The 16,664-nt window shown below is 40.2% G+C and overlaps 2 protein-coding genes across 7 annotated transcripts in view; one reads left to right on the forward strand and one right to left on the reverse strand.

The window, feature by feature from the left end:
* taok3a (TAO kinase 3a) overlaps window positions 1–5,199 on the reverse strand; it is a 72,084-nt gene extending 66,885 nt beyond the window's left edge. The window contains exon 1 of one of the 4 annotated variants that reach the window (XM_067570474.1): window positions 4,685–5,199. The gene's annotated coding sequence lies outside the window, so the exon portion shown is untranslated. Of the gene's footprint in view, window positions 1–4,205; window positions 4,337–4,396; window positions 4,630–4,684 lie in introns of those variants that run through there. The other 3 variants (XM_067570449.1, XM_067570457.1, XM_067570465.1) reach the window with 3 other exon arrangements.
* A 2,743-nt stretch (window positions 5,200–7,942) lies between these two features.
* On the forward strand, window positions 7,943–16,464 carry suds3 (SDS3 homolog, SIN3A corepressor complex component). Of its 3 annotated transcripts, none has more exons than XM_067570529.1 (12): window positions 7,943–8,158; window positions 9,837–9,906; window positions 10,050–10,105; window positions 10,757–10,828; window positions 11,678–11,697; window positions 11,818–11,974; window positions 12,104–12,199; window positions 12,479–12,540; window positions 12,634–12,655; window positions 13,147–13,252; window positions 14,188–14,272; window positions 15,374–16,464. In XM_067570529.1, the coding sequence occupies exons 1-12, from the start codon at window positions 8,047–8,049 to the stop codon at window positions 15,470–15,472; spliced, it is 957 nt and encodes a 318-aa protein (XP_067426630.1). In that variant the 5' UTR covers window positions 7,943–8,046; the 3' UTR covers window positions 15,473–16,464. The 3 variants fall into 3 exon arrangements, with proteins under 3 accessions (XP_067426630.1, XP_067426649.1, XP_067426639.1); XM_067570548.1 differs by lacking the exon at window positions 7,943–8,158 and adding an exon at window positions 8,214–8,484; XM_067570538.1 differs by lacking the exon at window positions 7,943–8,158 and adding an exon at window positions 8,786–8,953.
* Window positions 16,465–16,664: the final 200 nt, after the last annotated feature.

Raw genomic sequence — 16,664 nt, forward strand, 5'->3', positions numbered from 1 at the left:
GGGCACACACCAGCACTGTGACAGTAACTGTTTAACTTTTAACCAGCAGATGAGGTGCCACTGATAACGGGAGTACACACTCTCAGAAGCCCCCCTTGCATAACTGAATGCCTGCCTCTAGCATCCAGACACCATTATCTGCGACAGTAGCCGTGTCATGTGCAAGTTTACAGGCAGGTGATAAGCAGACTCTGCATGCATAGCGATCAGTTCGCACACTGATCAGGGGGGTGCGCGCTTAATCAGTTAATCAAACAACCAAAACAGGCAGCGCTCATCTTCCGGTTGTGGTAGGCGACTAGTTGGGCCTGATTTGAAGTGCACCCCTTCACCAGAGCACATCAAAAGTTGTAGCATGACATGTTTTAGTTAATTTGCCTTACTTGACATTGCGCGTCCTACAATGGGACTATTGCACATGCGCACATCACAGTGTCGATGCTGAAATGATATATTGTGCAGCCCGAGCAGACAATGCTTCAAATATGGATGTTGCTGCAAAGAAGCTACGAATTATAAAACGTGGATGCTTCACACACATCTTCAACCTGGCAGCATAAAGATCTATACAATTACCACAAGGTTTCAAGGTGGCCACCTAAGATTAGTGTCACTAATTCAGTATCCGATCAAATGTGAAATATGGTCACAATCTCCCCTTCTGTTCCTGAGTTATGGCTTTGAATAATGACCAGAAAAGTGTTTTTGCAGAACATTATGATGTCACAGTAAAGTTGACCTTTGACCTTTTGGATATAAAATTTGTCATCACTTCTGTGTTTCCACTTGTGTGAAACTTTGTCATAATTAGTGTTATGACCAAAAACGTGTTTTATGAGGTCACAGTGACCTTGACCTTTGACCACCAAATTCTAATCAGTTCATCTCTGTGCCCAAGTGGGTGTTTGAAGAAATTTGAAGAAATTCCGTCAAGGCGTTCCTGAGATATGGCGCTCATGAGAATGGGGCGGACAGACAACCTGAAAACATAATGTCTCCAGCCATGCGGAGGCATAAAAACTAATATAAGGGATTTGTATCACAAATGTTTATGTTATGTGTTTGCAAAATTTGGTAACAGAATTACTATTGGCCAATAAATCATAATTGGATCTTTAAACTATCAAATATCAACATGGCCACAAATATCTAGTATCAGTCAAGCAAAACTTTATAATTTTGTTTGAGGAGTGTGAATTGATATTTTCCATTTCTAGAGTGTATTTGTATAAAGATAAATTCTCTGATCTGGATCAGAGGTTAGGCTCAGCCACAGAACTACAGACCTGGAACTGACAAAGGTAGATTAGATACTTAAACCAGGGTAACTACTAAATTTGGGGATGTGCTTCCCACAGTTTTTCACCGTGCTGCTTTGACTTTTTACTATGAAAGTTAAACTTATGGAAAAAAATTCGTCTCCATGAGAAAATCCACTGGTCACTGTATTCAAAATAAAATTGCTGGAAAATGTTGCTGTCATAAATGCTCTTGTGACCATGCAGTAACTATTGTGTATTATCCCTTTTGAAACTTGTGGGGTTGAAGAGTTGGAGAGGAGAAGCTCCCACATCCTCCCCTGCTTTATATTTTAAACTTTACTCACACCCAGATAATCCAAACCCCTTTACAGAGCAGGGCATGATTAAGCCTGCTGCCAGGATTTAAACCCCCCCCCCCCCCCCCCCCCCCCCCCCCCCCAGTGCCAGCCATGCCCACACTAAACTGGCTAAATGTGAAAACGTACTTTTTCCTTCTCTGTTTTAACCATACATTCCCACTCAGAAATAGTCCATCTTGAACACGCTCTCCAGAGGGGATGAATCTGAAACCGCTGATCTTGTGATGTAGTGTCGACAGGGAAAACAAAACTATGCTTGCACAGACATAGTCGGTTTCTGCGCAGCACTAATGACAAGAAGCCAACTTTCTGTCACCTCTAGCTCTCTCTCTCTGATTGCTCATTTTAAATCACAAAACATGGCGATCACATGATACGGGTTTTGCCATTAACTTGTTTTTTAACCCGTGTCAGACAACTTCACAAGCACACCTGTGAAGGAATTACTGGTTGTCCTGATATTTTATCTCTGAACTTTCAACCACATCCCATGGCTTTCACCAGAGAAAGGAACACATTGTCATGAAGACTAGGAGGAGGTGGAAAAAAAAAAAAAAAAGGTTTCAACTGCGTAGCCCTTTTCATTGGCCAGAGTGTGAACAAGGCATCGTATAAATTAAGAATGTTAGATACAACACAACCCTCTCACAGCATTGCACTGCAAAATACATATTCTGACAACATGGCTTCTGCTTAATCTTGAACCGGATTTGAACCGGTCCTGTGTGTGTGTGTATAAACCGCAGTCTGCCCTTACTGTGGACATGGCCTCAGTGTGAGAATGACTGGCTCCCCACCCCCTGTCTCTGACAACCACATCAGCCAATTGTCAAGAGCAGCTGATGTGACCTCTCCCAGCGAATCCATCAGCACGCACGCACACACACACACACACAGACACACATACTCAAAGGGATTTGCTCACATTCATGAGAAGACCCCTGGCTAATGTCTCAATAATCTCTCACACAGCACTATAAAAAGACGTGACTGTTAGCAATAAGCTTATGACTGCCTCGGCCCATCTAAAGAAAGGGAAAGTGAGCCTGTTGTCACATAACAGATAGAGACCTGCACCACTCTGTGTTTTAACAAAAGGCCAAATGAAAGCAGCTGAGGACATATTTCTATAGATAATGTGCCTTAAAAAACAATGAGTCTCTTCAACTTCTCAGCCTTTTGACTTTTGGTCGTGAATGTCTTATGTTTCATGACCTGCACTATTTAAAGCTTTTACCTCACCAGATGTGGCTAGGGTCCAACTTAGCACATCATAACCTGTGTATTATCAGCCTACAATGAAACATTTAACTGGCAAAAAAAAATATGGCAATCAAAGTAAAATCACTTATACTAAACTGCCCTAGATACCATCACTAATAAGGAAGTGTGCAACTTTCTGTTCCCTCTCTTGTTTGAATGATCAATAGGTGGCCATTGAGCCTGCTAAACATGGGTGTGAATAAGGGAGAGGACTTGCACAACAGTCTTGTGCACTTTGAACGAAAGTATGTCTGCTGCAAAACACAAATAGGGCACTGAAACTCTTGACAAGAGACATATTTGGAAGAATGCTGTAAAGAAAAACACAAACCCTGACAGCTGTTTTTTTTTTTTTAAAGCACTTGTTTCCTCAAAAGACATTTTCTAAATAACACGACTTCTTGACACCACTTACTTTGCATTTACTACACAAATGTTGGTGAGTTAATATGGGTTTCTCACCCACTCAACATCCCTTCTCTGCACCTCTGAGCAGAGAGATAAAGCCAGAATACACTACAAAAAAAATGATATGAATGACATGCAGGTGCAATGTCATAATATGGGATTAAATTCCGGTGATCCGAGCCAGATATTGCGTGGGCGCACTTCTTAAAATAAATCTTTACAAATGACACAGTTTAGCAGTGAAACACGGGTCTGCTGCCTCTCACTCATGCGCTCTACACACAAGAGATGACATCATGTTGGGTCAGCTTGGGTTTTAGTGCTCAGCTTGCTATCTACATCTGCCATTTCGAGCGCGTCATGTTAGCCTACATTTACTTTTAACGCTGCTTATTTAACCAAACGCTGCCGTGCTGCATGCAGGTGATGACCTCCCGTAGCATTCGCTGCAGGAAGGTCTTATAAAGATAAAAGATAAATGATGCGTGGTTGTTGTCTTTACGTTATGTGAATACGCATGCATATTGCAATCGTTAAAAAAACAAAAGTGTCAAAAGATGCAATAAAGGGTTTGTGGTTAAGGAAAGAGAGAGAGACGTAGTAAATGTAGTAAAAATGCGGTGCAGGTCATGTGTAGTGGACGTTACACCGTCTCAACCGAAAGCCATTGTGACTGTGCGTTGATAGTAAAATCTCACTCACAACAATGTAGGATACAATGGAAGGTACCACAGTCATTTTAGATGTGACAGACACACGCAGACTGACCCACATTGCATGACAGCGCCAAAATAACACCTCGAACAAGTTTACATAGCGCCTATAGCCGCGTCGTCGGCTTTAAAATAAAACACACACACCAAGTGAACACTTCATTACAACCTGTCATCCCCGGTTTGCTCAACATACTCACCCCCTGAGGGACAAACCAAAGTGCAAAGCGTCTTCCCCGTCAGTTCACAGCGTACATATCCAAATTTCCGTGTAGATTTTTGAGCAGGTGCAGCGACACATCAATCAAACAAACATGCACTTCGGCGAGACCGTTAAAAAGCAAACCTACGCACTTAACCCCAGCGAGCTGATGCTGCTCTCCGTACTCACCATCTAGAGTGGAGTGGCGTTGAAACAACAAGCCGAACAACGTCGAAAGCAGGCGATGGTGGTCAATATAAACTTCAGGTGCAACGTATAAACACTACCGCTCATTCATATCTACTTTTACTGCTTTGATATTTAGCTATAGCTTAGCCGTTAAACCAAGAGGAAGTGTCATTTCTGTTTTAAGAGCGCGAGGCTAGCACGAGCTGTTAACCGTTGAGAGGGAGCAAACAGTGACAGCAACACAACAACAGAGGGGGAGAAGAAGAAGAAGAAAAAAAAGCCGCTCACCTCTTCTCAAAAAGACTCGTCGTTGTTGTTGGACAAATAAAAAAAGCGGACGCACTTCAAGGACATTTAAGTCCGAGTCTGAAGATGTCGGTGTGACTTCTCGAAGTGCTGTCAGTTGGTCTGGACTTCCTGAATGACGGAGCAGCGGGAGCACAACCCCTCGCCCGTGTTTGACAGCTAGTTTGACAGACGGGCGGAAATAAAAGTTGAGTCATGTAGTGAAGAGTGCGCTGAAGGATGTGCACTTTCCAGACAGTTTTTTTTTTTTTTTTAAATAAAGATTAAATGCAGACTCGACAGTTTTTTTCCCCCAAGTATCTTATGCTGAATTGGTTAACCCAAATCCAATGCATAAATATAGCCTACAGCATTAAATATCCCACCGTGCGAATATAAAAGTTAACGACCAACAATTCTACACCTCCTTTGCAAATCATTAAAGATGCATGGACTGAGTCATCCCGATTCCCATGCAAGTTCAGTGATGGTAATTCAGCTTTTCTCCTAAATTTACTAAGTGCAATGCTGCCACCTGCTGTTGTAAACTTCAACTGTAACAACTCTCGGCAGGCGGCATGTATGTTCAATAGATCAGATATTTACACTAAACTCCTTCAAATATCTGTAGGCTATACATCACATATCCATCCTAACCCATAACATTTATTTACATTACTTTGCCATGTATAAACTTGTGCATAAATAACCATTCTATGCACTTGTTGGTTGGATCCTTTATACCACTCAGTATTCTCTACATAATGCTTGTAACTGTTGCACCTTTTTGCCCTATTTTGCACTTCCGGTTATAAATGTATATCTCAGTACTTGTACTTTGTGTACTTACAATGAAGTTGAATCTAATCTAATCTAAAAGGAGCTGGAAAATAAGTACCTGGAATTTGGGGAGAGAGTGAATGCTTTGCGCAAATAATCTTGCTTATATTTAGTCACGCATACATTTGTCATTTCTAGTTGACATTGTGGTTGTGTGTGATGAACTACTGTGTATAACTTTGTATTACGTGTCTTGTCTTTTTTGTTTGTTTGTTTGTTTGTTTGTTTTTGCTTCATACTGCTCTGCTATTGTGCTGTTATATGTTTTAAATGTGACCTCTCAAGGGATTGCAGATGAAAATGAGCTGTAAGCTAACTCTGGTACAGTACATCAAATGCTAACATTTAACACTGTACATGGTCCCCCTACAAATAAAATAAATAAATAAATAGTACAAAATGAAACACTCGAGAAACATTGTTAGGTTAGGAAAACACCCCTTTATTTGTGCATTTACATTATGAATTGTCAATGGATATCTGCTTCTTGTTTAAAGTTCAAAGGTCTTCATGTGAAAATCAAAGGATTGTCTTAATGCACAGTCTCTATTATCACTGAGGACACTGGGATCATATTCTCAGTATTTTGACTGGGAATTTATTGGGGTTTTTTTTAGCAACCTGGGGGGAGTTTACATTCAGCAGTTAAAAACTTTCACACATGGGTATTTTATAGGGTTATTCCAGTATTTTTAGACATAAAATGTGTGTAAATTTGACTACTTTGAAACCAATACATTTCTCCAATAGAATTTAATTCCCGGCAGCGCACGTGGAAAATGCTTTGAAACTGCATTCAGACCTTTGTGTTGGGAAATACAGGAAATTAAATCGAACATTTCACTCAATAAATAAAACATTAAAAATGAAATACTTCCCATTTGGTGCCTGCCATTTAGACTGCACTTAGACTCATGACCTCCATCATTCTTCAATTCTGGCTACGGCTCTGTCTGTCAGTGTTGATCAAATGGCAAAAACAATCAATTAATTTTTACAGTATCTGCAATTGCATTAGTAGATATGATGTCAAGTCAGTTTCTCTTCCGACATAATACTAACAGTGCTGCATATTCTCATTAATAGCCACTGGGGTCTCAGAATGGACTGGATTTTGTTGACTCCCAAGTGTGATTTTACATTAAAACACTGAGCATAACATCATAATACCACTCCAGTAACTGAAGACATTTCCCACAGCATGCTGAAAACTGCAGTAAACGTTTGAAGCATAGGTTAAACATTGATCATCTTCATACAGGGGCATTGCTTCAAGGACCTATTACTACAGGAACAACTATGTGACCTTTTGACCAAGGACAAAGAGGAGACCCAGCAATAGACATATCTCCTGATAGTGGGAAATAATGCTTGAGTAACATTAAGACAACATATGAAGAAATGCAATACTTTTAAGCAACTGAAATAATAAACAGTTGGCACAACAGTTATAAAGATTGAAATTAATATCAGTAGACTATTGTTGGAGATGTAAAGAGAATGGTGCCTCTATTCTACATATACTTTGAACATGTCAAGCACTCAAAGATTGGTGAAATAACAGAAAACAGAAAGAGGGAATTTGATGCTAAAAAGACTGTAAATATGGCAGATATCCACTTGATATGACTAACCCAGACTGCTGAAGCCTCATATAACCGTCAGATAAACCTTTAAAAGCATTTTTGCAGAAAATGACTGTGTGGACACAGTGGTTAATGGTTGGTGTGAACAGGAGGAATGATTACAGTGATGAAAACCGTCTTACAGTGTTCATATGGGCACCTGACTGTTGTTTTAAGACAGACTTAAAAAACTGTGATCAAATAAGTGTGGCTAGTCAAACAAGCAGCCATAAACAACCACAGGGTGGTAATAGCTATGAAAACACAGAGAAGGCGAATGTGCATTTTACATGTGTAATGTTAAAGACTGTCGTCTTTGATTAAAATTAGACTTTTCATAACAGCCCCCAACCCCACAAAGATCCATGGCCCTGCAATAATTTGGCCTAGATTTTAGCTAAAGTTGTGCTTCACATTATCAACTATAGCTTTTTATTACACATTTAATAATCGCAGATTCTCAGTATGACTGTAGAAATAGTAAATGGACAGTGAGCATGGATGTCTTATAAGATCTCATAATAAGGTCTTATTCTAAGGTCTTGTTATACATCCATGATAGTGAGCCAACCGCGAGCCAAAAAACAACGATACCACACAGTCCCTGATACTCGGAAATATGCCTGTTCAAATCTTTTACCGTAAATTTTAATACGCCGTGGGAATAAATGACGATTACTGAGTTGTATCATTTATTTCAAATTCTTAATTCTAATTGCTTTTGAAATCAGATTAAATATATTTAGTCGTTTTATACTTTAATAATACTGGCATTATATACAGGCATAAGGTCAGACAGCTTCATACGTAGGGGTCCTGTTAGTTGTAGGCGCTGTTCCAAGCTGCAAAACACAAATCGATTGTTTATTTTGTGTTTGTTTACATTTTCAAAGCGAACAAATGGCTTCAACTTTGCTATCACCTATGGTGGATTATTACAACGATGAAGAAGAACTTGATAGCGTGGATGATGACGATGATCGGAGCTTCAGAGGGAGAGACTCTGAGGAAGGTAACGTTAAAGGAACTGACCGCCGGGCTCTGTCTACTTTTTGGAAACGGGACGGAAACACGCGATTGTTGCACGAATTGGGCTAATATTTTGAATGCAGCGAGTAAAGAGATCTCTGGATTAAGCTTGAGTGGAGGTTGTTTTATCGCACAGTGCGACGTGCATCGTTTTAGCCCTTCTTAAGTCAAAATTTTAACTAACTGTTTTCAGGCTAGTCCGATGCGAGCCAGCAGCACGGAGTTAGCTTGCTAGCTACATAACAAGTTAGGTTACCAATCTACCGCCAGTCAGCTTTCCGTCCTGTCAAAACACCATTTCAGAAACAGGTAATATTAACTGGCTAACCCACTTATACTGGCTGAACGCAAATAACGTTAGTAAATTGAGCCCACGATTAAAGTCAACGTCTTTGTTTACATGCTAACAACGCTAACGTTTCGACAGCACGTTTGGCATCAGGCGGCTATAAACCACAAACGCCGGCCAGACATGTTTATTATGCAACACATCAATAAAAAAACAGTTGTAAATTAAAGTGACACTAGAACTGCTTCAGCTGACCTGGATTAAATATACACTTTTAATAAATGATTTAAAGTGGACTACATTGCGTTAATTAGCCCACCTGGCTACGTTAACGTTAGCTCGGAACATTTGACAGGTTGCAGGCAGCAGAAACCCTGCGTGCTGTGTCCACTGCACTGCCCTTTCCACACTAGTCAGTGAGACACGTCGGGATTACAGTGAAAGAGAAGGAAAGACGAGGGGCAAGCGAGGCGATGACAGCACTTCAAGGTCAGCTAGTTTCATGACGTCGAGCAGCTGGCTCGTTTTTCTCCTCCCCGACATGCCGAGGCTTCTGTTATTACGCCCAACTATGTGAGCTAGAATTGGGTTACTCTTTTAAAACAGGAGAGCGAGCTAACTTAAGCTAGCACATTAATGCTAACCGAAAATGAAAGCTGCTTTGTCAGCTTAACACGACCGGGCCTTACCCTTCTCTTGTGTCGGGGTAATTTTTTTTGGAAGGTAACGCCGACTGACCTCGGTTAGCCGGTGCTTATAAACTTGGCCCCTCAAGTTTGCCACATCGCTGGTTGAACATGTTAAGCGTTGTCTTTAGAGAGAGAGAGTTGAAGCTGGACTGACAGCACGACCAAGTTAGCCGGGGACCGTGTCTGATTAACCCCAACCATTCGGCAAATCATGCACAAAGTAACAGCTACAAATTGTAGTCGTTATATTAATGTCATAGGGTCACACCGGCGAGCCAGTGGGCATCGTTCACAGTGTTCACCTTAGCTTCGTGTAGCTGAACTTTTTCGTGATGTCGATCCGAGGATAAACAGTATATAATGTTCCGTGGCAAACTTTGATCTCCCCTTGTCTCATAGTCTTAACAAACAGGAGGGCATTCCCAAGCAGGGTGTTCACCATTATCTTACCAGTGCCACGCACGTCCTTTGATCCACACAGATCTCTGCCTGTCCGTCTGTCTGTCTGTAGACTCAAGTTAACTGCATTGAGATTGTGTGGGGGAGAAAAAAAGCCCAGCAACTAACTATATATGCTGTGGTACAGCATGTTATGTTGACGTGATTACTGATTGACATTTAGAATTTTAGTGTAGAAATAATTTTGACCTCTTGAGTGACTTTTCTCCTGTCTATGTCTCCAGACACAGAGGATGCCAGCGAAACAGACCTTGCCAAGCACGATGACGACGACTATGTGGAAATCAAAGAGCAGTAAGTCTTTTGCCAAGCATGGATCAAGCTGTTTTAAGCATAATAAAAACAATCCTTTCTGTGGAGAAAGGATCGAGTGTTTGCCGTAATGCTGTACACAATGAAAGAGAATTTGACATTGGTTCTGCTTTATTTCATCGCAGAATGTACCAAGACAAACTGGCCTCCTTGAAAAGACAGTTGCAGCAATTACAAGAAGGTAATCGCTCAGGAATTATTTTAATGTTTTAATGACTGCCGTGCTTTATTTTGTGGGATTTTTTTTTTGTGATAGTCTGGATCCGTTTTGTTTTTTTTCTGGAGGTTTTTGAAGGACACAGCCTGATCCTGACTGATTACTCAGGGAGGTGGTCAGGGATTACATCATCGGGACATGAAGTGTAGTTTCAGAGGCCGTTTCAAATCGCGGCCATTGTCTCTGGCTAAAAGAGAAACCAGCTGAGAAGCAGATGATAACTGATGACACATTGTCCTCTAACATGAACACATTTTACATTGTAAAGTCTGTTTGTTGTTCATTGATACAAACCGGCTGAGTGGTCGGTTTTTAAAGGAACTGTATCACCATCAGCTGTCCCGTGCATTTATTATTAATCAGACATGTAGAAATTGGGGGGTGATGTATTATGGGCTGTTTTGTAAATCCAAATGTAGGTGCGATGTCGGTGTAATGTGGTTCAGACTGTGGGTGGGTGCTGAGCGTAGCAGGTCGCCAAAATTTACAGCCTAGAAATAATGACAATCTACTTAAACAATACATCTGGGTTTGGAGTTTAAATAACTGCAGGATGTACTTGTTCTGACCTTACATAAACTTCACTTGCGATAAATGGAACTTTTCTTTTTGTAGGTACGCTGCAGGAGTATCAGAAGAGGATGAAGAAACTAGACCAACAGTATAAAGAAAGGCTCCGGAACGCAGGCAAGTAAAACAATAATTAGCGCTTCCTGCTTAAGTTTGTTTGTGCAGGTGAGGGTGAAAACTTAAATCAAGAATACAGGGAAAAAAAGCCCAAATTCATTGTTTCATTGCAATGAAAGGAGGCAAGTGTTGACCATGAAATTAATATACAGAAAGCCTGATGGAGCCTTAGTGTTGACATGCAGTTGCCAGCTGGTATGTTTCCAAAGCTTTGCATAACAAAATTAACCGAGAGCAGAGAGTAGTCTGGACCGATCCTCATACATCCACATCCACAGTGGGTTTTTTTTTAAGTGGTATAAACATCAGAGAGGATCAATAAAAACTGGCGTTAAGACGTCATGTTGCGGTGAAATCGCACAATCACGACCACAACATCTTCTTCTCTTCGTCTGCTTCCGACTCATCTGTTTTCCACCATTTAGATTGTTGCGTTTTTTAATTATAGCAGTTGCTTTATTTTTGACTCATGGTTTTGTGTGTGATCAGCATTTTCCTTTACCGCCTGTGTGTATGTGTGTGTGTGTGTGTGCCAGCGTTTTATGTACTCGGTTATTTGCTGATTAAAATTGCTGTGGCTGTTTAGTCTAGAATCACTGGATAAAAATCCACCCAATCACAGCTCTGATAATCGACCTGCAGTAGTAGCTCCAGTGGTGGACAGTAGTTACGTTCATGAATGATCATTTGACAATCTGACAAAAAATATCAGACACAGTGAAAGAGGTACTTCTTATTACCATTAATTTCAAAGATATGTGCTAATATTTGCAGCATATTTTTGTTTTATTTTCTTTTTGTTTGCTCTGCATAACCAGTCATATAATATTATTCCATTCTTTTTTACAGATCTCTTTCTCCAGCTTGAGGTGAGCATAGTTAATCTTGTCAACTGAGTGATTTAGTTTATGCTGAATCAACCTCTACCTTATTTGGTTTTACAAGGTAAATGTATTTTCCATATTTTTTTGTCCGTGAACTTTTTGCAGACAGAACAGGTGGAGAGGAACTACATCAAGGAGAAGAAGGCAGCGGTGAAGGAGTTTGATGATAAAAAGGTCGAACTGAAGGAAAACCTAATCGCGGAGCTGGAGGAGAAGAAGAAGATGATCGAGAACGAGAAATTAACAATGGAGCTGACAGGCGGTAAGCGGATCAGAACAGGATAAAGGTTAAAAAAAAAAAGTATACGGGTGTTTGGGATGTTGAATTTTATTTCTAATTTAGGAAAACTTGAAAACATTTTTACTATGTTGGTTTTTCTGTCATTCACAGACTCTATGGAGGTCAAACCCATCATGACCCGGAAGCTGAGGAGACGGCCCAACGATCCGGTCCCAATACCAGACAAGCGAAGAAAACCAGCACCGGATATCCTTCACATAAACTTGCAGTCTCACTGTTTTTACTGCTGTAGATATGTCGGTTAGACTTCATCTGTATTTCTTTCTCAAACGTAATTATCGATTTCCAGAGCAAAAAAAAAGTTGTTTCTTCAGTCAGCGGGAGGTCAGGGTCTCTCTCATGTCCAGAAAGTGATGTGATGTGTGTTTTACTTCAGGTCTGAGAGGTCAGTCTCAGTTCAGTAAGCTGCCCCTGCTGTTCAGTGCTAACAGTGGTGAAAAAACTGCCTTCCTTAACTCTCCAAACCTCAGCTAAATTATTTGCTAACAGACGAACAGATCATGGAAGATCTAAGAACATTGAATAAGGTAATTTTCTTTAAAAAAAATATCTTAAAATCATGCATATTTCTGCTGTTTTTTAATTATTTTGTTAAACATTTCATCACCTTCTCTTTCCAGCTTAAGTCACCAAAACGGCCAGGTACGTCAGCGCTCACCTTTTTGCACTTCATTCACGCTCGTCAAGCACATTCGATTCCCTTTTAAACTCCAGTCTTTATGCTGTAGCTTATTTTATTAACTATTCCTTTAAACATTCAAGTATTGTTATGTGGTTTTGCACACTGATGCTGTCCAGGGTGTACAGCCGCAACTAACAATTATTTTCATTATTGATTCATGTGAAGATTATTTTCTTGAGTGAGCAATTAGTCGTCTGGTCTTTAAATTGTCAGAAAATTGTTGTTAACTATTTCCCATAGCATAAGATGATGTCTTCAAATGACTTGTTTTGTCCTGACCAACAACCCAAATATATTCAGTTTACTGTCATAGAAGAACCACAAAATATTAACATTTGAGAAGCTGGAATTAGATCATTCCTGCAGATTAATTTTCTGTCGATCAATCAGTTGCTGACCGATCGTCGCAGCTGCATTCAGGTGTTTTTAACGCATCATCTCCTGTCTCTAGTGTCCCCCTCGTCTCCAGAGCACGTCCCCTCCGCTCCCATGGAGAACCCATCCCAGCGCTACGAGGCCCGCATTGAGGAAGGGAAACTTTACTACGACAAAAGATGGTGTGTGTTTTTTTTTAATCTTTCATCCTCCTAACAGGCATTGTGCTTTTCCCCTCACTCAGGCTGACTGCAGCTCATGTCGCCACTAGATGGCCACATCGCTATAGAAATATTGCCTCCGTCTCCTAGAGGACAGGATCCTAGTCTGTTGGTTTGAAGGTTTTGGTGTTTGGTAGTTCTCACCTCCACTTTGATAGCAGGCTCATTTTATCTGGGCTATAGAGAGAGATATTATTACTTAAGAGCCACTGAATAAGAGCTGGTGCTTGAAGCCACCATAAAAATACATATCCAACGAAGGTGGCAGCATCAAAACCAGTGCCGCTGTTATGTAGATATAAAGAGAATAAAAAATCCTTGACCAACCGCAGCTCTCATGCCCCTCTCTTTGAATGCAGAGCTCCGCATTAGACATGTCAGTCATTTGAAGAGTCGTAAAAGTAATAGAATTCTGTCTTGTTAGCCGCCGATAAAGTCAGAAGTTGTGAAGAGGGAGCCGGGAAGTTTTTGCACTTTTTCTTTCAAGGCAAAGCCTCATTTATTCATCGCTAAAGAAGACACTAGCAGTGGAAAGCCTTCTCAAAGAGCCGCAGGGAGACACATGCGTCATTATTCTTCAGTTGGGCCTTAATGATCAAATGCTTTGGTTGTCAGTCTCTTCCCCTGGGTCGGTGGTGTCCTCTTGACAGTTTGAAGTCATTTAAAAAAAAAAAAAAAAAATAGCAGACTTTTTGTTTTGACTTTCCGGTCCAATTATCTATTTAGTGCCATTTCAAGAGGAATAGGAGTTATTCAGCTGGGTAAAATTATGTATAATGAACCCTTCTCCTGTCTGCCTATCCCCCATCCCTCACTGTGAATGCTGAATTAATTCTCTTTGTGTGTGTGTGTGTGTGTGTGTGTGTGTGTGTGTGTGTGTGTGTGTGTGTTGACAGGTACCACAAGAGCCAGGCCATCTACCTGGAGTCAAAGGACAACACAAAGATTAGCTGTGTCATCAGCTCAGTGGGGACCAATGAGGTGAGCTTTTTAGTTCTCATCCAGCTCCTGTCACATACTGAACTGAGTTTCCTACTTAAAGGATATTGATATTCTATTTTTCTTATTGTCAACAAATCCAAAAAAACAAACAAACAATGAGCCTCACTCTAGCTCTGAGTGACATGTTTCTTCATTACACAGACATGGGAAATGTAGTTTATTCTGGGTAAATCCCACATATGTCGTCCTGGTGCTGTAAACTCTAACTAGAGCAACAAATATGTATAATTGCACAGCTGAAAGTAGTCCCAAACAAACAAACAGCACTATTTATTCTATGTTTAGGTAGTTTTGTTTTGGTAGAATTAATTGTTATTCATATTATTCATGTTATCCATATTCAGCATATAGAGTATTCAGTATACTGAGGAATGAAATTGCCCTCCTTCAGGGCTATGGTGTACACAATAATAACCGATGCAATAAAAACAAGTTCAAAGACAGTTAAGTACAACTAGTATTAACTAGTAAATAAAGTTCCATCACATGTGGAGGGATGTTCCTCATCTTGGATGAAAGTTTACATAAAAGATTATGATGAAAACTCCTGTTTGAGTAACATTTGCTAAAAAGCACAGCGCCCCAACTGATGTAAGAAATGAATTGGCTTTTTAAAAATGAGCTATACACACATGTTAAAGCATTCAGTAGGAATGAATGGGTTTGGGGCTGAGTGCTACAGATAAAGAGTAGTGTAGGGAAGTCAAGTATTGAGAGATAAACTTGACATATTGTTGGTTTTAGTTTTTTGTATGTATTTGCAAGGAAAATAAAGAATATCTCCAGCTTTTATCCTTTTTTTTAATACTGGATGTGTAGTGACTTTATTTGACAGAATTTACTTGTTTGACTGGTGGTGCTATTCTGAAAAGAAGGTAATGTAAATTTCTTCCTTCAGCGCCCTGGATTTATATTTACACATGGGAATCATTGAAAGCATTTCTACTGTCTTCTCACAAACTGGCTTGTTGTAGATAAATGTTGGTTTTATATCGATTCGTACGCCACGGACAGCTGCTTCACAACATTTAGTTCCAGATGACTTTATTGAGGCATTTTTCTCTTGTCTTTGTTCTCCAGATTTGGGTGAGAAAGACAAGTGACAGTACAAAGATGAGGATCTACCTGGGACAGCTGCAGAGGGGAGCGTTCGTCATCCGGCGACGGTCGGCCGCGTGAAACATTACCCCACCCCTCCCCTCCCCTCCCCTCCCCTCCCCAACCCCCCCCCATCTGTTCATTTATCCATCCATCCACCTGACCGCACATCTACCGTTTCCCCTTATTTGGTGAATCTCTGTTGAGTTTGACATGTTGGCCTCTTATTCTTCGTTATACACGCTACCCCCCTCTCACTGCACACATACAGTCTTCCGTGACCAAGGATATCTCATCTGATTTTTTTTTTTTTATCCGTTCTCCAAAATAAGCCAGATTCCTGTAAAGAAAAAGTGGTGATATTCAAACTGACTGTTTTTTCCAACATTATTTGTCACTATGTGGCATGCGTATGAAGCCGGTCAGTGGAGCCTACTTTGGTTTTTGTCTCGTGCTGTCATCGTACATCTTTTCCTACACCACACAGTCCTATTTAGATTCATCATTAAGTTTTTTTTTTTTTTCTTTCTTGAACAGCCTCATGTTGACCCACAGAAACTGTCTCCAAGCCTTTCAAACTGTCTCACTGGTGACATGTAACAAAGGAAGCACTGGAAAACCTCGCTGACCACATTTGTGGTATTATTTCCGCAAATTTTCACTGATTTAAGGCCTGGACCTGTCTAATATAATTGCGTCTGTCGAGATGAGGAATTTGTTCAGGTTTGGCTGAGTATCGTTAGTGCCCTGACTGAAAAAAAACTTGCGTGTACCAGGAATCATGCCATTCTCAAAAGAATATGCCTTTTGCACTGTCATCAAGAAATGGAGGCCGCTTGCTATGTGAATGGTTTTTCTTAATAACATGTTTAAGAGTCCTATGTATTAAACCTGTAATTTGAAAAAAAATGTATTTTGAGGTTTTTGTTACTTTTTTTTTTTTTTTGTTGTCATTTAATACGATCCTCTCCATATGTGAACAATCTGGATTAGTTGGACTGTGTTTGCATGTGGGCTGTTGATTTGTAGCCTACTGTGTTCCATTTATTAAAATGTTTTCTGCCTTTTATTAATTTGATGAAAGTGTTCACTGTTTTAATGATTCTAAAATGCACAAATTGGTTTCGGGCATTAAATTAGCTCTGGTAATCTTTAAAAAAAAAGATTTAAAAAAAAACCCAGCATTGATGATGTCACATCCAGAAAATTTATGAGACTTTGTCATGAATTCAGCATTATTTGTGTGCTATAAGTACACATCCTTTTAGAGGTA

The sequence above is a fragment of the Thunnus thynnus genome, chromosome 2 (assembly GCF_963924715.1).
Source record: "Thunnus thynnus chromosome 2, fThuThy2.1, whole genome shotgun sequence".
In the NCBI taxonomy this organism is placed as follows: Eukaryota; Metazoa; Chordata; class Actinopteri; order Scombriformes; family Scombridae; genus Thunnus; species Thunnus thynnus.

Excerpts from the sequence above, each read along its gene's own strand:
- suds3 (XM_067570529.1), top strand. The coding sequence starts at position 8,047 with ATGGCTTCAACTTTGCTATCACCTATGGTGGATTATTACAACGATGAA. Across the intron at positions 10,829-11,677 it reads AGAAAGGCTCCGGAACGCAG|ATCTCTTTCTCCAGCTTGAG; the intron begins GCAAGTAAAACA and ends TCTTTTTTACAG. Across the intron at positions 12,541-12,633 it reads ATCTAAGAACATTGAATAAG|CTTAAGTCACCAAAACGGCC; the intron begins GTAATTTTCTTT and ends TTCTCTTTCCAG.